The 22,757-nt window shown below is 37.5% G+C and overlaps 1 protein-coding gene across 1 annotated transcript; it reads right to left on the bottom strand.

Annotated features, from left to right (window-relative positions):
* Positions 1 to 6,881: 6,881 nt before the first annotated feature.
* Positions 6,882 to 11,039, bottom strand: uncx (UNC homeobox). Its single transcript, XM_048990285.1, has 3 exons — positions 10,793 to 11,039; positions 9,965 to 10,140; positions 6,882 to 8,293 (listed from the first exon to the last, which is right to left on the bottom strand). Exons 1-3 carry the CDS (start codon positions 11,037 to 11,039, stop codon positions 7,256 to 7,258), a joined length of 1,461 nt encoding a protein of 486 aa, XP_048846242.1. The 3' UTR covers positions 6,882 to 7,255.
* Positions 11,040 to 22,757: the final 11,718 nt, after the last annotated feature.

The following is a 22,757-nucleotide window of genomic DNA, read 5'->3' as shown; positions in this document are numbered from 1 at the left end:
CCCCACCGAGCATCAAAACATTCTCGAGCAAAACTGTTTGTGCGTACTCGAGTGACTATTAGCACAGATTCTGACATTTCATTTCAGATTATGTGTGTCTGATAGGGCCACTTCTGGAAGCACTGCGCTCAGATTAAATACAGCAATGATAAGCTCTTGTAGTGAACAAAGATGGCAAATTGCTTGGGCGGGGCCTCTCCATCTCTGAAATATCTTGAGTAATTTTAAAGCTTTCATAGGCTTGACAGGGCCAAATAGATTTAGACAGTGGTGCCTTTACATCTGGAAAAACCACTCAAGTTATCCCATCTCAGGACTTTTCACACTTCACGATTCATTAACCTGAGGAGCGCAGGCTGCTTCCGAAGCGCAGCCTAGGAGAAAGCCTGTTTACACACTATTTTCTAAATCATTATCAAGTGGTTAGAAGGCACTGTGGCAAATCGTCACTGCTGATAAATGTGCGCGAGACTTCGCCAAGAGAGGAAATTCGACAATTATCTGTCTCCGCCGTGGAAAGGTGAAGATGTCATTCCGCGAGTGGGTGCCTTAGAATCGCCGTCTCCCCATCGAAGCCTCGCTTAAACGTGAGAACGGAGGTGGCATCTCGCACCTGGGTGCTCTCGGCTAATAACTGCCTCTGTTACTTTAATGTTCGCTGTCATCCGAGGACTGCATCCACAGAGCATCAATGCCTTGGATTTGCTCCCTAAATGGTGTGATATGTGTATAAGAAAAGGCTTTTGGGTAAGAAGAAATAAATGAAAAGGAATCCGTAGCTGAAATGACTGAAAGTTACTTTGCAAATCAATTCAGCAGGACCCAGGAGTCTTAGAGCCAATAAAAGTTTAGCTTGAAGCACCTAATGTGCAACAGAAAGCTTTTAGACACTTAAATGCCATGTTCCTGCAAATGAAGGTGATTGACTCAACCGCTAAAATGTTTATGAGGAATTAACAAATCCCCTAAGTCATGAATTCACTGCTGACACATAACAGCCCCAGTCAAAATCCCAAGCCAAGCCCCATCCTGTACTGAAAAACAAAACAGATTGTTATATGTATCCTAAAGCCACACCAGGCTGTGTGTACCATGATGTCACCTCAGATCTGATGCCTCACCAGCCATCAAATCTATACAGGTCACATGATCTGAAATGACCTCAGTGAGGTTGCTGGGAACACTTGTAAATGCCGGAGTGAAAAACGATTAGAGAACACTAAGTGTTGCATGCTCAGTGTAACAATGGATCTCCCCATTCATCTTTAGTAACTTGGGGTGTATTCTAATCAGATTATGGTATGAATTACAATATCAATATAGATGTTTGAGAACAACATATAGTATTTATAAATCAGACAACAATGGAACTAGTAATAAAATAATTTGTTAATATCAATGACAGAATACTATTGTTCTGTTTAAAAATAATGATTAGTTATTGGCGTGTAAATCTTGACTTGCATATGACGGAAAAATGGTGTCAGTCATCAGAAGACAGTCGTGTTTGGACAGCTTACACTTGGCCGGCCTTGATTTAAGGCCTCAGTGAGAATTACAAACAGCGAAATAAAAGAGCAAATGAAAAGGCAAATAAAATGCGAAAATGCGGCACATGGTCAGATTCCATTCAGAATCCGAAACTGCAGTTACCTGTCAGGGGTGTGGTCATTCCCTGTAGCCACACCCACCCTTGATGACATAATAATGCCACAGCTGCAATCAGTGCACTTATGCTTATCCTCATGAATGTCTCCTTGCTTTGCCTTGACACTTAGTCTGCTTTGGTCTTGATCACCGATGCTATTGGCTTTCTGGAATTCTGATTCTGTTTCTGATTTGTGGTTCTTTGGGTTTGTCTTTGGATTTTTCTTATTGATTTTGGTTCTGGTTCCCTGGTGTCTGGTACTGCTTTGTATCTTGGTTCCTGATCATCTGACCAGGCTTTCGCCTGATCCTTTTGCATTGGGCACTTCAGCCCAAATCAGCTGCCCGATCCTGTCAGGACCAGCAGAAAGGGAAGAGACTAACAGGTGGAGAAGCTGAGCACACCGAAGTTCACAGCTCGGCCTGTAATGTGCAAGTCCTGTCTTCCTTACATCCGGCCGGCTGTAATGACATTTAGAAACCATGTACAAGCCATGCGCTTTTATCGTTAGATGAATGTTAAATCAAATGTAATAATTGCGCTGATAAATACTTCAAAAATGAGGTTCTCACATCATCACCATGAATTGTTATTTACTTGTTTATTTCTTGGGTACTTTAAAGTTCTCCAGTAAGTAGTGAGTAGTGCCGAGAACTAAGGGATTTGATTCTTCGTTCCCTGTGGTCAGTGCTCTTTAGATTGTTGACAAAATGAGGGGGGAACCATAATGAAACACTTTCCATGAGGTGATAATTAGTGAGGATGGTGCGGTAGACACTGGACCTTATTTAATAACCACAGCAAATGGGGAGATGGAGACTAATGCTATGCTTAAGAATATATATATATATATATATATATATATATATATATATATATATATATATATATATATATATATATATATATAAACATGCTCAGATACCGTACATGAATATAACAGAAATGGTAAAATAGCATTAAATATTGATAGCTGCATTTATCGGCCAGACAGGCTAGTGCATATGTTAGCAGTGGGGCTAATAAAGCAGCTCGGTAACTGTGATACCATTTCATACAGCTTTTCTAAGGTAAAGTGTATAATATTCCGCTCGTGTGCATGTATATGTGCCGGAGAAGGATTACTTATTCATTAGTTCATTTCTTTCTTCCTTTGGTCATTTTTAATTTGAAATTTTGAAGCTGCAAAGTTTTCGCGACTTCTCAACAATTCTCGAAGCTCTACATGTTCTGCGTCGCAAAAATAAATTAATAAAAGCAAAACAAAGAAATTCATTAATAGTGTGGCTTTATGCCCGTACTTGTGTGAAACACAAACAATCCCACGCATGATAACTCTTCAGTATCAACAATTGTAAAAATCTACTATAAATACAGATTAGACACTGACGTTTTTAGTACAAATATAGTATAACACAGATATTGATAGGCCTGCATGAAAACCGCATCTATTACGCTTGATGTCAGCGTATTTGAATATTATTCTTTTGTAGGCGTTGTTTTCTTTACATTTGATGTATGTTTCCGTGAAATATTGCTGCTGCTTTTTTGTGTATATGTATCTTTATTGCCAGGACATCTATGGTATATATTTCACAGAATAAACTTGTCGTCCGAGTCATCACATGATTCATATTTCACACTGCACACCGCCAAGCGGCCGCCTTTAATGCCTAGGCTGGTAAATTTCCATTAACTTAAATAACCATTTTCATAATCATGTGAGGAGAGGCGGTTAATTTGGTATTCAAAGCTGAGGCCTGCTTTATATTATGTCGATGTTATCTGGTAATTGACTGAATGGTTTTAACCACACCTTGTGTTGCAAATGAAGGATATTGCGACTTAGACATTTCAGAAAATTGCTCAAAATACTACTTGACATTTGCCGTTTTTTTTTCTTTCAAAAGCAAGGCTGTCATCCATTCCCGGGATTATAACATAATTATTGATGCTCTGAAGGACTTGGCAACAAACCCGACATAGAAGTATATCGGTCTGCTCCTTTATATGTTTCCTTTCTAAATTGATTTTATTACAAGTTGAGTCCTAAATCATTTACGTAACTATGTTATCTGAGTGTAGATGGTTGGATGTTTTGCAAGTGATTTACAGAAACTTTAATATTTTCTTCAACTTCACACTGGTTCCCAGTGTACGGGGCACCATTTAACCGCCTGTAATTCACTGGAATATAGTGCAGATCACCGCGACGCAATTCGGATAAACGGTTATTGAAATGACATGAATGGCACAGAGTAATCTATTTCAGTAACCTCAGTCCATGATATGAAATTTTCGATATTCTTTGTACACTCTGTAATCAATTGATCACCAAGAGCCTTATCTGTCGTGAGATATTGACTTTGAGTTTGAGCTACATCCCGGTCTTAAATTGATTCGACACCTTGGAATGAATTCCCTGTCAATTTTTCACGCTCATTTCGAGGTGCTGAAATAATATCCTCTCATTAGGAGACCGAGAAGCTTAGCAAATTCGTCGAAACTGTTAGGGCCGCTACTGCCCTACTCACAACGTATTTAAGGTATATACAGCCGAAAAAGTAAGTAATAGCGATAAAAGTAAGACCTGTCAAGAAGGTTCTCCGAACACAGATCCGTGCACTCAGATAAAGATCGTAACGTAGCAAATGACATGTGACAAATTTACATTTGCCAAGGGATCATGGTCTCTTGCTTTGTAAACTGCACAATAAATTTAATGGATTACAGTACCAATTTTAATAAATATATACCTTTAATAAATTCGCCAACGTGTAGTACAAAGTCTGCTATCGGATTGTTATAAGTCATAGCGCCCCTTATATTTAATAAACTGTAAACTTCTTTAAGTTTAAGGCCTAATCTATTGACCTCATTCCCTTGCTGAATTCTCTAAAATCGGAAATGACAAAAGCAGTTAATTTAGTCAAAGCAGTGACGGAAAACTGAGGCAGGGCGGGGCGGGGGGCAGTATTGAGTGTTGCAAATGAGGCTCTTGAAATTACTTCCATAATTAATTGTGCAAATTTGTTTCTATTAAATAAAAATAACACGTATTGAAGAACTCAATTAGCATTAATTAAGCTTGATATCCTAATTTGGAAATTGTATAATAGAAAACAAGCGTTTTGGAGCCGTTTTCCTGCGCTGTTAAACAGGAGCTTCCAGCCTTTGGGCTGCTTCGGTCTCTCCTTTGAGAATTGAAAATGAGAAATGGAGATGGAAAATCAGGAGCAGTTAAATTAGCTTCTTGATCTGCACTTATTGCTGCATACACACGGCACATTACCGAGCCTCTGTGCTTCTCTTTTTTTAATATTCCAGGCATGGAGAGCTGTCTAGATAGCAGATTTATCAAATGGGAAAATGAATGTATGATGATCAGTTAAATTGAAAATCAGCGCCTTCATGACAGCCCGACCTGACACCTCCGTAATTAGAAAGAAAAATGATGCCGTCCGATGCATAATAGAGCAAAAACTATTTACACTCTCTCATAATGATCCGGCGTTCAAATTGAAAATTTCTGCCGGTAGAAATTGAATCCATTAAATATGATTCATGGAAGACACACCTCCGGGAAGCTGCCCGGCCCAGATCGATCGACAGTTTGTTGAATAACTGGGTTGGCTGAGTTTGTTTTGACTATCGAGGAAAAAAATCAGGATGCCGGTAGCTTCATTATAAGAACATCAGCTTGCAGTCAGCAATACATCCCCTTTACATCCATATCGTAAATCTATTTTACACAAACATAGCCTACTTCCAAATTCGGTAGTTCTGCTAGAAACAAATGTTTGGTTATTGCCATGACATTCACTTCATATTTGCAATGATTTCTTGTATCCGAATACAATGTTTGAAAAACGTAATATTTAAGAAAACCGGTTAAGAGAGTCGAAAAGCATTGAAAATATCCTTATCTTATATTAAGCTTGTATTAACTTTGAGTAGGCCTATAACGGGAAATTTGGAATAGGCCTAATTGATGAATTGCTTTCTGTTACATAAAGTGAGCTATACTTTAATACAAGACAATAGGTCGGTTATTTATTTCTATCTGGAATACATTAATTTCAGCACTTATCTTTTGCTTGCATTCTTATCCACTCAATTTCTGCCTTTTTGCATCTGATATTTATTTATTTATTTATCAATTTATTTATGGATTATAAAATCAGTCCCCTGCTGAGTAAATAGCAAAGTCACCAAACGAAAATTATGTAAATATTATTAAAGGGACTGGGGCTTAGACATTCATTTGCGCCAGCGCAGAAGCCAGCCTGCGACTCTGATTATTTTCAATTTATTTGCAAATAAAGGCCCGATGACCAGGAGGGATCCGGGATATTTAACGAGGCTGTAAACACAATTCCAGCGCGCGCAGGCCCGCCAGAATGAATGGCTTTAATAATTGGGATTTGAATTTCTAGGGAATCGGTGGCGTTTACATTTCATAAGCGCCCTGAAAATTGAAGAGGTTTGGAACACAGGATGAGTTCAGTCTTTTTTCTTTTTCTTTTCTTTTTTTTTGCTTTTTCTTACCTCGACTTTAGATCTTGGCCAAATTTGCTAATATTTTGTTGGTGCAGATGTCTGAAGCCCCGCAAAGCTTCCCCAAGGACTCCAGGCCTATTAGAACAAATGTGTGCTGCTTTTGTAAAGAGACGCGTTGGCTGCGCCTGTCCTATTACAGGCGACACATGATCAATAGGCTGATAACACAGGAACATCAATATAAGCGACAGAACAATGAGGGATATCATCGAACATCTATCTTAATATAGCCGGCTACAAGAGCCCTGACAAAGAGAAAAGCTCATGAAAATTCCGCCCCACGAATTCCCATCTCCCATCCAATATGCAAGCTCACACTCCCAGCTGCCGGGGCTATTATTTTCCTATTTCAATTTGACACCGCAGCTTTCATGCTAATTCTATTATTGTAGGAAGTTTATGTGATTCCATATCACTAGAAATCGGTAATGTATAATAACCCTTTGGGCTACAAAAAAAAAAAAAAATCCCATAGTAGCCACCGGGAAAATAATTACTTTCATATCAAAACTCTGCAGGAGCCGACCGGGTCCTATCGCCTCCGGCCCCTAACCTCATTTCGGCGCTTTTTCAAAATGAATAAATTTGTAAAAGCAAACATAAACACAAAATCGGACTTGAGTAGAGAAAGGGTTTACCCAATACTACTTATAATACGCTCGAACGCATGGAATTCATTTTACAATAACTTTATTTATCAAAAGGTTACATATAGAAATATTTTAACGTTCCTTATTTAGTGCGTGAGGATTTTTGTTGTTACTTTTTTACAGATACCACAAGAAGGTCCTGCTGCTAATATCCGAATAAACATTTCCGTAAGCCACATAAAAGATAAACACATATAGCTTTTTTTTCTTTAACCTGAATCAGAATTGTTGTATCAATATATCGACTTCGAGACGAGTTCATATACCGATATGGCAGGAAGTTGTTTATGTTATATTCAGCTTTGGGAATGTGAGAAGTATTTAGCCGTTCTCTTAACGCAATTGTAATTTGTCGTTATTTATGTTTTTATTATTTTTAATTTTATTTCTCTGTGCATTAGTCCATATCGACATCCTCACAGTCTGTGATTGTTTCTGGTGCACCGCTGTCTTTTATTGTCAAGGGACTGTTTGTAATATCTTGTATCAACTTTTCTTTCGAGTCTGAATGTGGCGAGTTCGGCCGGACGTGATTTGATTCCGATTTCAGTGAATGATTATCAGCGGAGGATTCCAAAAAGTGGGGGTCCCCAGTTTTAGCCAGAACGGTTTGGAGCGGATCATTCTGCGGAGAGCCCGGTTTCGCTCCGGCAACTTCGTCTGCAGTCCCACTGTCACTTACATCGTCATTGTTCATATAAGTATTATTTTTATCAGCGCATCCTCGGCTTGTATTTGCAAAACATGTTTGGGCCGGATGGCTTTCAGTTGTGGGGACTCTTTGTCCTGAATTACTGGAATCTGGTGGTGTCTTTAGAGCAGTCTGAGGTACAATAAAACCAAGCGGCTGGGTGATGGGGTATAGCAGGAAATGTCCTTTTCCTATTAAAGGCCTCGGGGTAGATAAGGCAGGGAAATCCAAGGTGGGTTTTCGCCGTGGAGTTGAGTCTGATAGAAGGCTTTCCACACTAAATGGGTTTAATTTCTGAAGCCCTGATGTTCTGCTGTTGGAGTTATGACTGCTGTCGGAGTCCAGCTCTGCTTCTCTAGCATCCTTACCCAGAGTTCTTTGGTTCTGGAGGTTTTGTAGCGTTTGGTCACAGCTTGATTCAGTTTGGTTGCGTCCTGCGGGGTTAGGGTGTGCTATATGCGTGGATTGCTCGCTGTCCGTCACTTGCGACACTCCGCTGTCGCTGTCTGATCCCGGGGTGTGGAATAAATCAGACGACAGGAGTTTGTTCTGTGACCTCTGTAGCTTCCTCTCCTGCTTTCTCTTTTTCTTCTCCATTCTCTCGTGTTCTCTCCGGGCGATTTCATCGGCGTCCATGGGCTCTCCGCTGCATGAAGTTAGGTGGGAGTTGTGTGCCGGCCGGCCCGGTCCCTTCTTCGTATTCTCCTTTTTCCTCCATTTAGCTCTACGGTTTTGAAACCAAACCTGCACATCGAGGAATACAATTTGTTTGTGTTAATTCTATGTAATCACTGATTAAAAACGTTGTTTTTTTTTACAAACAGGCCTAGCTGACGTACACGCGTGTGTTCCGCTAGATTTAAAAATTCTTTATTATAATTGGCCTATACGCGTTTTAAAGGTTTGGCATCATGTACATTGAAGTAAAACTAAAAAAAAAATCTTTGACTTAAAACTTATTAATAAATAGACCTATATAAATATTTAAATAAAATAGTTAACATCCATACAGTACATTAGCACGTAATACGTAACTATGCATTTGTCAGTTTTTGTTTTTAGCAATTACTTTATTTAACAGTGCTACATACGAAATTATATTTAGAAATATAAAAAGTTCTACTTTAACTTTAAGTTTTTTTTTTTTAAAAAGTTGCGAGTAAAAAAACCCACAAAGGATACAAATTTATATTCTAGTACCAAGTAGGCCTAGTTCATATAACATCAATCAGTACCATGCGTTCTTTAAACGGACAATAGCTGTAATACATTTAATGAGTTAATTAAGAAAGATCCGTATTTTATTTTTACTCACATGGATTAAATGAAAGAATTTTACGGCTAAATAAACAAACCATCGCCATAGTAATAAGTCATGTGCCTCATCTTGCAACACACTGTAACTAGGCCTATATAGATTTTATTGGTGTGATGACAAATGTGTCAATATTTGGGAACTTCGAACAAATGAAGTCGTGCTTAATATGTATATGAATTTTAATACGCGTGGAACAGAACACTAATGTGCAAACAAAAACAGTTATTGTAGCATTTGCATGGTCCTATCCATGCACCCCAGTGACTTCTTTAGAAATAGTACGAATAATCGTTTTCTTACAAGGCACCGGAAGGTGAAACCGGAAAAAAAATAACTTGTAATTCAGCTGTTCAGACAATACATTTCGGACTGCAATGATGCACACTGAATTGCAGCTAAGGACCTCTCGTTACCGATTTGAAGGTAAACTGTGGCGCTCGACTTCGCTTAACAACCCCAAAACAAATTGGATACAGCGCCAGGGAAACAGAGGTCATCTAGGTGGCAAAATGACATTACGGGTCAGTAATTGTTTGTTATTCTCATTATCTGAATTTATTACTTGATACAATTCTTTCCTCTCTGCTACCTCTAAAACGCATTATTCTCCATTGTTATTGATGTATTAACGCTGTTTATTTAGCTGTATTATGATATTTATGTCTTGTCTTTAATATTACATTAAGTAAAATAAGGGAAAAGTAATGTAATCAACGGGATAATGATAATAATAATTATTATTATTCTTAATAATAATAATCTTTAATAGATATATTATTATACGTGCAAAATGATAAATGTGCAAAAGAAAATACTCAAAATAGCCGTTTTATGCCTAGAGGACAATATTAATAAATATGAATTAATAAATAACTGGTGTAATTATTGACGTAGACGTCCGCATTTACTGCGCATATAGCCTACGGTACGTTCATTACCTCTAATAGAAGTTTATGGTTTTCTTTTTCTTTTCTTTTCTTTTTTTTTAAGTGTACTAAAACACTGGCTTCGTGGACGAAAATAGACCCGATAACATGGATTATAGCTTTGTAAGAACGGCGAAGAAGTAAAACAGATGTGATTCCAAATTTATTTACCTGGACCCTTGACTCGATCAAGTCCAATCTCAGAGCAAGTGCCTCTCTCATAAAAACGTCTGGATAGTGACTTTCATTAAAGGCCTTTTCTAATTCTTCAAGTTGCCATCCAGTGAAATTTGTGCGGGTTCTTCTCCTTTTACAACCAGGACTATCCTTGTCTGGATCTCCCGAATCTGACATGGATGAGGAAGACGTTATGAGTACATTAGAAAGAACATGTTGTGTCTAAAATGACATTAAACAATGTATATAGCGGATGTTTCACCTACAATGAAGGCGAAATAAAATTATTTTTGTTTGAATGATACACGATCTTAATTCCGCTAAGAAAAAAATTCTTTGACAAGCTTGAAACGCAAAATTTCATACGAATATGTAGCTTGTATGTTTTTGAAGATTTTAGATGTAAAAAAATGTCTAAAGAATATATGCATAATATTTCAATGAGCGACAAAGGGTATTTTAAAATCGTTAGATGTGCTTTCGTGAAACAACAAAGCACGAGTCTCCACGCTAACGACGTGGAATGAAATCCTAGCTTGAATTTAGTTCCTATTATAAAGAAAGCAAATCTCTCGCTTCAACAATACATCGTTTCTACGATCATTCTGACTATATCGCCATTTAATTCTGACTGCTAAATATGACGAATCGGTATAAGAATACATACAGCCTGTATCTTCTTTCGTTTTACGTTTTTCAAATGGTTTCCTACAAATAGCCTTATCTTAAATAAAACAACTTAAGTACTGGTAGTTGTACTAAATCACTGACTTTCCAACCACAGCCGATGTATTAAAATTGCCGTAATCCTTTTATTCTTACCTGTAAGTTTGTACTGCTGGTTGTCACCATTCATACCGCAGCCAGGGTTCGAGTTAACCACGGAGGCTGTGCAGGAACCGTTCAGTAATCCGTCTATGGAGAAAGGAACAGCGGCCGCCGACTGGAGCTGGTGTCCGGCTAGTTCGTACACATGGTGGTGGCTTAGATGGTAAGGAAAGCTCACCATCCCGTTCAGAGAGCCCCCGAACTGGGCATGAGGGTGATCCAGTATCCTACTGTCCATCATCTCCCAGGCGAAAGGAGCCAACGCAGGAAAGCTGGTTGTGGGGATTTAGAAAGCATGCAGTAAGAGTGGGCAGCGAGGAGGGGACATGATATGGAGAGGAGGATGAGCTTTACTTTATCAACATCAACCTTCCAATAATTAGCCCTGGCTTTGGGAATTTGGGACCAATAAGAAACGTTAATCGTCTGTGACGTCAGAAACGTCGTCTGAAAACGTTTTCCATATCGATTGCTAATTAAACCTGACATCTACCTCAATAAACAATATCAGAGCTGTCACAACAGGGCTTGGGGGAAGGGGGCGCTTTGATAAGAACTACATTATGACTAGGCGGGGGCTCGGATAGGTAAGCGATCCGATCTTATTGATGTCTGGTTAAATGCTAAGACAGACACGGATTACAGACTTTTTCCGCGTCTCCTTCGCTCGCTTTAAAATAACACCCTTTGCGTAAAATTAGTAAACATCTTGTGAAGATTGTTTTAGTGGAACTACTTTCCTCTCTAGAGCTCTTTACTTATGTTTTCCAATTACAGTGGAGTGAGCGCAAAATAGACTGATCTAAAACCAGCGGATTCATCATCCTTTCTTTGCAAAGCTGTCACATTGAATTTAAAAGTACAACCTCTTCCATTTCTTCACCATTTCCCCAAATTCAAAACAATAGTCAAAGGTGCTGTTTACAACGTGACTGTGGTAGATCAGCATTCACCATCCAATTTTGGATGTTAAACTATAGAAAGACGATAAACTACGAAATGTTTGACTTTTCACCCGTGCGAAGGGGAATAAAAGGCAATGAATTTCACTAAAATACAGAATTTCCACAAAGCGCAATTAACGTTTAGATCAGATGATTTTTGGTAGCTTTGCCCAGAATTAAGAATTATACAAATTGCAATGAGAAAAAAAAGGTTTAAACATTGAAATGGAATATACGAGATTATTATTATTATTGTTGTTGTTGTTGTTGTTATTAATTATTAATAATTATTATTGTGATTCTTATTATTCTTGCTGTTGTACATTTCAATGGATGTATTCTTGTTGTTATATTATTCGCATCATAAGCAAAATTCAAAATATTTATTTAAAAATATGAGGGGAAAAAACATATCAAGCAAGAAGACCTCATACTTAACAAAACGAATGTCAGCTGACGTATGTCAAGTAATCCGGCTATCTTTTGAGATATTGATGATTATGCAAATATCAGCCAATCTTTTGGGTCCCAATAACTGGATGAAGCAGCACAACGGTGTAATTTCAGCAAACACGTTTATTTAAACTCTATATAAATTTTAAACTCCATATATTTCTAAAGCTCAGATTACAGACAGCCTGTAATGATGGGCGGTTCACAGCACTTGGGTTCAGCGGGAGTTTGCCAGGGGACTGTGTTTCTGTGTAGAGAAAGGCAATCAATCCCGTTTATAATAATGGTCTTGCGTTTCCCTCTCCCGGTTACTATGTTTAATTCTTTATTTATACCATGTCTGAAGCAGACGTAATGTTAATTTGAGTTGAAATTTCTCTCGCCTCTCACTCTCTGACCCTTGACTGCCGGATTGGGGTGTTGTAATAACCCGAATCTTTCAACAGAAGCCCTGATAATTGTTACCTTATTAGCATGCAAATTGTTTAATTAATATTATTATGAAGAAGCATATAATCCGTTCGTCACTTGACCTCAGGCTCACATAGCAACCAGCTTTCTGCATTTGAATGTGTACATTTGAATAAATTCTTTGAAATGTTCCGGGATTCTTGTCTTGTCTAGTTATTTAATCTCGTCCACGAGAGCAATCTTGAATACTAAAAGCAGGATATTGACGCTTTGATGCTCTTAGTGTCTAGCCCCTTATTTTCTCCTAATACAAAAGTTATGGAGATATTTACTTAGTTCATAGCATCCAATAATAATATATGGTCACCCCATACACACAAACGCACTTACAAGCAAACGTAACGCCCAATGAATGGCAGATCTGAACGTGTAGACCTTGGAGACATAGTGACCCCCCCCCCCCCCGAGTTGCTAGGTTTAATTAACTTCATAATAAGAGGCACTAGTCAGACAATCATATACCTCAAATTCCTGCCCATTTTATCAAACCTTCGGTTCTTTTTTTTTATATCAAGCGGTCGGCAAATAGAATTGATGACAGCAATGTCAAATGTAAATAAACACTGACGGAATGTAACAATTTTCAATCAGAAATAGATCATAAATTCAGAAAACAGAACCAAACGCTTGGTTTTAGTTTAAAGTGAAAAGCTAAAACATGTAAACCAAATAGGCCTAAATTCTTTTTTTTCACATATTGAAGGAGAAACATTTTAATGTTTAATATTTGTTTGTTTTTAAAGATACACGTGACGACAGCTTTACTGTTTGGAAGGCCGTGTGTTATTTTTATTATTATATATTTTTTTTTTGGTAGAGTAACAGAATCTGTCGCGTCCAAGCAAGAGAAGATGAGCATTACATAATGATGTTTACGTACTTTTCACGAAGACACGATGAATGAACTGTAAGCCGCTTTTACCATGTGCTCTTAGTAGAGTGTTACACGTACATTGTGTGACAAAATGATTTGTGATTGTTTTGGAGGGATTGATTCATTGGTTATCAATGTTTTATGAAAGTCTTTCAGGGGAGCTTTCATCAAAAGCGTTGCGCATGCATTGTAACGGCTGACAAATCTGAAGTTAACGCAGCACAAAGTAAGCTAACGTGATATTTTAATGTTTGAATGTAGTCCATAATACTAATAAGACATTCAAGCAATCCATCTAGGCCAATAAAATATAATTATGATGTCCAGATATATGTATTTCATGGGTTACAAGCACCACCTATTCTGAATGATTTTGGAACTGGACCCAACAGAATCATGATAAGTTTGGGTAATGGGCTGGTAAGGGAGGCAATCAAGATCATTATTACAGTTCACCAATAATTTGCATATTAGTGTCACCGATTTGCTCCAGTAGAGTTAAACCTTCCGTCTATACCCACAATTACTTTCGCAGAATAAGCGCTGTGAGCGTGTTATCTAGGAATTGGGTTTGTTATTTTATGCCAGGACGTAGATGTTGTGTGAAATCATGGGTTGTCTGACGATACCTAGTCAGTATATTATGTACTCTGTTGTCTTAAACATAGACATGCATCAAATTCCTTCGATATTCACGTAAAAACTATTCAACGGAGTTTACAGTTCTCATAAATGCCAGGATTTTCTCCAGTAATGAATATCTCAGCGATTGTAAATCGCCAATACATTAGACTTGCCCAGTGTTTTTCCAAAGAGTATATATAGGCCTACACGATGTGGTAAACATGCATCCCCCACACTGAAATCTTTCTATTATAGGAAGAAATATAAAGAGGATTTTCCACACTTTTGTCTTAAATCTATTTGACGTTCTTTATGCGATCATGCAAAAACCACAAATTAAACCATAATTAACCTGTATCTATAGCAGATGATGTGTGGGAATCCTGCAATACCGCTAAAAGTAAAATTAAAATTCAAAGACAGAATTACTGCACATGGTTCACCCTCGTAGACGTGTAATGCCAGGTGTTTAAATTAACTTTGAATCCGAAGTCCCAGTACAACTTTGACGTCAATATTACTTTAAATGACACAAAATCAAATTTATTTTTAATTAGCGAATAAATGGGCGGCAGTGGAGGGGTTTAATTACTCAATTAATATCGCGCGAGTTAATTTTTAACTATCTAAATTAACTTGCGCTTTGCCCGATTTGTTGATAATTACAGAATGAAATATAAATTAATTGTTTGAGGTTATTTGATCCGTCGACCGAGATTCCAGTTAACGGAAAGCACGATTCTGTTGGTGCTTTAAACAAACCAGCACACTGACTTAGTTTTACAAGGGAACTATCTCTCCAAATTTTTATGCTCATGCAAAATTCTCCCCCACTTCTTATTAATCCTTACAATTAAAAACGTTCACCATCTAATCATCTTTAATTGTGCTTCCGTCTGAGTAGAAGGCGATTGATTTGGACTTTTAATTTACCTCCCGTAATTTCTTCATTTCTGATGGAAAGAGAAAGTAATTCCCATCAAACTTCAAATTACCTTTTTCGGACCTGACAGTCCGAATGCCCTTTAAACACGCCCTTCAAATGCTCAGAGCACACACCAATATATATATTATATATATACAGATAATAGAGCAATGTGGTAATAACCACACTTCCATCAGAATAATAATTTCATTTCAATTAAAACTGACTTATCACCTTTGCTAAAACGTGCTTAATATGCCGAAAATTATCAATGCTTGAAGGAGCCCAAATCAGCGACTCTAATTCCAATCTGCAAATCAGAGGTGCTTGTCGTTCCCGTGCCTTTGCAGAGAGGCAGTTCGGAAATAGAACTAATTTACTCGACTCCCCCGGGAAATCCGCTCAACAGATTAACATTTTCAAAATATAGTAATGATATAATTTGAGGAATGGTGACGCCAATTTGCGAGAAGCCTTTGTGTGGAGTCATTTGCATTTTTTCCGCCGCCTGCATCCCCCCCTCCCCAGTTAATCACAGCTCCGCTGATGAAGCGGCTGAATTTTGACTTATTCCTTATTATACAACTTCAATTTAGTAACTTAACACAACAAGAGAAAATATAACCAAATCTTCAGCTAACCCCGTTTCGTTCCATAACTGCTTCAGAAGCAGAGCAGAAATTTGAATTGGAAATGACTTCAAAATCTTAGCTGGTTAAAATGCTTTCGAAGCGGCTCCCGGAGCCTAAGCCGAACCTGTATGGGTGTATAAATGCAGGCATTTTTTGCAGGCCGTGCCCCTGCTACATGCCAGTGTGATACTTTGATATTTGTTATACCCGTATTGTTATGGCCGCGGTTATTAGCTGACTTCTCTCCGCACGTGCACGGCAAATGGGAATGATGGGTGTTTCTACTGAGAGTTAATTCAACAGGTGTATCAAAGTACTGTTATGTCAAGGCAGGAATTTGACACTTGCATTTCATAATCTTACTTGAAATCCCATGTACCTCACAATTTACAGTCCTTTAAGAATATCTGAAGAATTAGGGATTTCTGTATTTTCCTGTTAACTTTGTGCTGGTGTCTCAGACAAAAATAACATGCTGTCTCGTTAGTTGTCCTTGTGGTGCGTGTTTATATGGTCATGCACTGTGTGCTGCGTACATGGAAAGGTCATTTTAATCCTTGTTCTCTGAAAATCGTTTTGCCCTGATTAACAGCGCTACATCTAACCTGCAAACAGATTATTAGAGCCAAAATCACAATCTACGTCATCACTTTACAGCCACGCATGGGGATGTGCTCTGTTAAATTTACCAAAACAAAAGTAATGTAAGTGCAGACAAGTGCGCTTCATGTAGTACCAGTTTTATGGGACGTTTTTATTATTATTATTATTATACATATATTTTTTTTTATAGAAAAGGCCTTTCCACAGAGGATTATCTCGCTTTGAAACACATTGCGGAAACTGACACAAGTTCAAGTATAGGCCGACATAATAGTTCGTTGGCCTTTTCACACCTCGGGCAACCAGAAATGGAAATGTTTGAAAATTAATTAAAAATCGTTTTCAATCATCATCACAAAATGCTTGTGCTGGAAGTTTACACAACCTTTTAGATGTGTAGATTTCATTTAGTGTGTACAACAAAATCAACATAAGAATTAAATGACAAATAATAATAATAATAATAATAATAATAATAATAATAATAACCTTTAACAAATTAAAAACAATTACCTCACCATATTATATGTAGTAAGAGCAGTGTAGTAAAAATTGAACACGTATGTAACAGAGAGATGTCATTTTATGTTTGGTGTTACTGGAAAACCACTGTTGAATCGACATCAAATGGTTCGTTTTTCTTTGTTATCCTTTATTTTAATCCTTCTAGGTTGGTACATCACACTGTTCGGGTCTGCTAGAAATAAAGCGTTAACTATTATCATCAGCCTGGCCATCTGCTGTTGTAGGATATTCAAAACCCAAGAGAGCTACTTATATCCACATTGTAAACGGGAAAAGATGTTTTAATTAAGGGGAATCAGGTTAACTTAACTCTAATTTACAAGCTGCCTGCTTAATGAATTGTCTGTTCTGGTCTCTTTTGTGGAGTGTATATCTGAAGACTTTTTTTCCAGCGGTTCAGAAACTAATTAACTAAGAAAATAGGTACCAGTTCCTTAAGAAAAAAAGAACGTTGTTAATGCAGGGTGAAATTTAAATATTATTAAAAATATTACTTCAGCTCAGCAATCTGTATTTGCTGTCGTTCTCCGTTTACAATATTAATGCGCACTGTTGCCGTTCTGTATGTTAGAATCAAATTAACAACGGCAACCACAAAAGCTTTTGATTAAATAATTTACGCATGCTTATTTTCCCTTAGCTTGTTTACAAGAAAACAAAAGGTTATCAATATACTAGAGAGAGAGAGAAAACATCAGCACTGAAAGAAAAAATCCCTACAGATAATTACTTATCAATTAAACATGTTATCGTGTTCATAGAGTCCGTGGCTAATCACACTCATTAAATTTACTCAATTTGCACTTAATTAAACTAAGCAATTGAGCTTGATGGATTTTTAAAACCTAGAGCGCCGTCTAGCGGAAGCATTCGTCATTTTTTTGCTGAAACCCCGTTTATAAGAGATTTGGCGTTCTAATTTTAATTCGCTTTATTTCTATTCGCAGTTACATAGTTTGACGTATCGTATGTATTCTCTTGCAAATACAAATATTTGGATGCCCGATATCAATGTATGATAGCAAATTTTGGCAACATCCCAAAAACTTGGTTTGGCCTTAAACCAGCAGCTGTTGCTAGTTAAGTTAATAAAAGTGTAATTTATTCCATTCAAGGACCTGCAACCATTTTCAATTATGTCCCTACATGGTAATAAATTTCTTGCATCGGCCGAATGATCCCCGTTTGACAGCGCCTGTCATCGAATGGAGTCCCCTTTTATCCCCCATCTGTCTCCCTCTGTCCCCCTTTTTGCCGGTGTGTGTTTTACCTCATTGTCTTTCACACATTTATTGACACCTTTTTAATTCCACACTTCTGTCAGCCTTTACAAACCAGCGGGGCACCGATATCTTCTGCCCCATTAACCCATTGAGATCGAGTCTGCTTAAACAAAGGGCTGAAATCTGATCCCCTGCATTAATGAATCACTCAGTCTCCGAGCTCACATTGTCCTCCATCCCCAGTTTGCTGTCTGACTCGTGGGCAGGAATTTATTAGCATAAAACCCGCACCATGAAATTCATGTATAATTACAAAAATGTAAAACAGAGCCCGTGTGTACTAAATCACATTCAAATGCATTTGTGGTGTAATAATATTGAATAGATGGCGACAGATTGCAATTATGCCACTATTCTAATTGTCAAATTCAATTCTCTACTTACAGTCTGACTCAAAAGCCAGTTATTTTGATACAGTATTCATTTACAGAAAACAAAAACAATGCTGAAAACTAATGGATTTCCGTTTTCCAAATCAACAAATATGCGAAATATACGGGTTTAAAATGAAAAGATAGAATAGGAAGTAAATATATTCCGTTTTTTTTTTTTACATTATAACTCCCATTTTTTGCCTTTACAAACATATTTTCAGGTAACAACTACAAAAATCACTCCATGACCCTGTTATTGCCATTTCCTCAGTGGGTAATGATTTACGATGTTTATTTACTTTTATAAATAAACATACTTTATAAATTACTTTAACTTTTATCGGGAGAGTTATACAAATATTTGCAAAGCGGCTACCAGCCCATTAGGTACAATTATCATGGAGGCCGAATCAAATGCAACAAACCACAAAAAACCCTTAATCTTTAATATTACAGAAAATATAAAAAAATAAAAAATAATAAAAAAATTAAAAAACTCCTGTTCACCGCTTCCGAGTTGTTTTGTAGGTAAATACTGGCAACATTAATTTATTACAACATCAACTAATAAGTTTTCCGTCTTTCTGTAGTTAGAAGTTTGGATTTTAGATATATTTAAATAACTTCCATCCATCCATGGTTTTGCATGTCAAGTATAGTAAGACCTATATATGTATCACAAGTATTTGTTTTTACTGTTTGTTTTGAAAATAGAATATAGAAAATGTGATCTTGATGGATAGCTTCATATACTCTTTTAAATGGTAGTTGTGTAAGTTTGTGTAGCATATTAAAAGTTAAATGTGAAACTGATTCAATTTAATAAATAATGAAATGCTTTGATTCGCAATCAATAGTAATGAGGGGAGTTAATTTATTTTATGCCACAGCCATAGTTTTACATAGTTATGAGCAGCAGGTGGCAGTCTTGTTCTCTTATTGTTTTCGTTGCTGCGTCATGCTGTAAGGTCCTGTGATGGATTGACATCCTGCCCAGGGTGAACCCCAGCATCGAGCCCTCTGTTGCCTGGGATTTGTATCAGCCACTCGTGACCCTGGCCAACAAAAGCGTTTAGAAGATGTACGGTTCACACTTGGTATAATAGCTCACATCAAGTGCCCGTACAAATTAAATAAATACTGTATACAACTACCCAATACATGGGCGTCGACGCCATTAGTGACACGTCCCCCTCACATTTCATAATTATTCGTTTGGAACCCCCCACATTTAACATAAAATATTAGTTTTATACCAGTATGCCCTCCCCCCACACACACACATTCAAAATGCTTATGACGCCCCTGACATAATCTCTTCCTGTGTCACATTCTACTCCCAAGTCTTACACAAACACGCACAGTCATACTCTACAGGCAAATTAGACACCAATTGACCGAATTTACTTTTCGATTTTTAAAAATAGCTAAGCAGAGAACTGATGTAATTTTTATGACATTGCGTTGTGTTATACACGTATATAGTTTAAGTTTACAGAAGGTAAATAAACTGAGGTTTAAATAGGACATTAATCAGATGAGTGGATGTTGTAATATTAATTCACAAACTCTATATTTTAATTAAAAACATTTCACTCATTCCATGTAGAGGAAGAGACCGACTTCTTTAACTATACATTCAGCCTCAAGTACTCAAAGCTAGATTTCATTATGATTACGCGTGATATACTGGTGATCGCAACAGAAAGCATATTTTTCACCCCAAGTCACGAGTTGCGTACCGAAAGATATGTTTCCCACATGACGTATGAATTCGGTAAATGTTTAATATTTCTGTTTTGTTGCCTTTTGTGCACCGGCGGAGGAGAGGTCTCACAGCATGGGGAGCCCCCAGTAAAAATTTGTCGTCCCGCGGTGGGGTCAGTTCTTAGTAAATGTTTGCGTGATCGTCTGATATAATGCTGTAAATGTCAATTATATCAAGATGGGCACTTTGTAAAATTTGCCGCCTTGCCGTGATAGGCCCCCGTCTCCTGCTCGGTTTCTTGTGGATGCTGAAAAATCGGAGTACTAAAATAGTTGCAGTAAGTCAGTGCGAATTCCTTAGAAACAGCTGGACACACGAAAAGCAAAGTGAGTGACAAGTAATGGAATCTCGCTGTGGAGAAGGAGCCATTCCAGTCATTACGGGAGACACAAGCAGAAGGAGATTTTAATGCTGAACAGTTGCTTCCACTTGGCCAGAAGCCTCGCCAAATCCGACCTGAAAGTAAACACGCTCCCTGACAATCGTGAAGGAAATGAATATATATAATCATTACAATCGTCCCATTTTTCAAGCAAGTGGGAGTCTTAGCAGGGTAACAGCATCTCAGCGGTAAAGCAGGTGCCATTTAAGAAGCGCCATCTGGCGTGAGAATTAACTCTTTAGGTACCCAGTACTTCTGTTAAGGGAACTCCCCCCCCCCACCCCCAGTCTTCAATCTGGGCCCTCCAGACCTCGTACAGCAAGGGACCTTCTTGCTACTCTCTGAAGGCGTTTAGTGACATTTTACACTCCCACTGCAGGAGTGTCTAAATGGGTAAATGGGCAGCCATCCATTAATCATTTCGGTAACCAGAATGTTTTTTTTTTTTTTTTTTGTTAATTATCTAGCGTAATTTTTAAAGTACTATAAGGGCCACTTGAATTGCTCGAAAACTATGAAATAACAACAACATCAACAACAATAAGACTAATAATTCAGTAATACGTAACCACAGTACAGAATAATTATATTTATGTTAGTAGTATTAGTTATTATATTATTCTTAAAATATATGGAATAATCATTTTGGGTATATCTGAATAATATATTTCTTAGGAGACATGTTTTGGAACACTTTTTATTGTTACTGTACAGTAATATGTACTGGTTACAGCAGCCTTGACAAGAAATGCAGACTTGGACGGACAAGCTTAATACATTTCTGCATGTCCAAAAAAACTAATCCAATCCTCTCCCTTTTCATGAATCACATGAATATGTATATGAGAGCAAATGTGAGTCATTTTTAGTAATATGTCTGATGCTGGTCTTAAACTTGATATTCATGTTATATACCTTTGTCAGAAGGACTGTATATATGATTACTTGTTTTTCATAAAATCTTGGTTCTGCACAGCCTTTGCTAATGCTGACTTTTTCCAGGTGACTGACGTAAAGGTGTAAAGTTACGCGCGGCGTAAGCATGATTCTTTGTCCACATCTTAATTTTCAGAGTGTGCCGGATGATAAATGGTCATACCTTTCGATATTTTTAGTTCATATATGAAAATAAGTGAATATATCATCCAGGTCCAGTTAGACCTATAGGCGATAAAGATGACCACCTAGGGCACCAACTTCAGCTCGTTAATGTAACGCTGTGCCACACAATTCCAGTGTGGGGGAAGGGAAGGTTGTGAAGGTCGCTATTAAAAATTTAGAAATTATATCTCAGCACTGTTGAGTTCTTTAGTCTGATTGGTCAGAAGGGTGTTGAAGAATTACTTACGAAAGCACATGCAGTGCCAACTGGATGAATTACAGAAGGAAATCAATGTGCTATTATAATCTTTAATGTGTTACATTTTTATTGTTATTACATGAAATTAAACAACATTAAACAGTGAACAATCTTTATTTCTTCTCTCTTATCATTTGCGCATTTACCAAGGCAGAGGCCTCTCAGGGCGGCTTGCAAACAAATATGGAAACAATCAAACAAACAAACAAATCCCATAAGGCATCCAAGGTTGTGTAAAAACATAGACCAATACTTATTCGTGTAACTGAATCCATTTGTATAACTATAACCCAGAGATGGACAGTTCAGGTCCAGGAAATAAAAAATTCATACTAATATTTTGTTTCGACAAGCTAGTTCAGTATAAAGAGTCACAGTCACAGAGAATCCAATTCGTTTGTTATAACAAAAATTTTGTCTGGATTTTTATTTTCTGGACCGGAACTATCCACCTATGATATAATTCACAGTACATTAATATTTCCAGAGGCCCCTGGAGTATTTCAGTTGTCAGAGAGCCCCCTACTCTTTTCTCAAATAGTGTTGTTATCGAGGGGGGAGGGAACGTCTAAGATAAAAATGGTTGATAGGGATGGGGGGCTTTTATTAATCAAGCTTAGCTGAGGCCCTATTTGCGCAGACGAATGTCATTTTGGAATTCCGCCTCCACCTGCCGAAATGAATTTGACGTGTAAACGGAATTAACTACGAAAGTCCTATGGTGCCATCGTCTGGCGAAAT

Source organism: Brienomyrus brachyistius, chromosome 22, assembly GCF_023856365.1.
Source record: "Brienomyrus brachyistius isolate T26 chromosome 22, BBRACH_0.4, whole genome shotgun sequence".
Lineage (NCBI taxonomy): Eukaryota > Metazoa > Chordata > Actinopteri > Osteoglossiformes > Mormyridae > Brienomyrus > Brienomyrus brachyistius.
This window is presented reverse-complemented; position numbering and strand designations above follow the sequence as displayed.

What these genes read in the sequence shown, in the direction of transcription:
- uncx (XM_048990285.1), bottom strand. Translation starts at nt 11,039, where the DNA reads ATGATGGACAGTAGGATACTGGATCACCCTCATGCCCAGTTCGGGGGC. An exon ending in CCAGCAGTACAAACTTACAG is followed by an intron (nt 10,141 to 10,792) that starts GTAAGAATAAAA and finishes CATCCATGTCAG; the next exon opens with ATTCGGGAGATCCAGACAAG. An exon ending in TGATCGAGTCAAGGGTCCAG is followed by an intron (nt 8,294 to 9,964) that starts GTAAATAAATTT and finishes CTCGATGTGCAG; the next exon opens with GTTTGGTTTCAAAACCGTAG.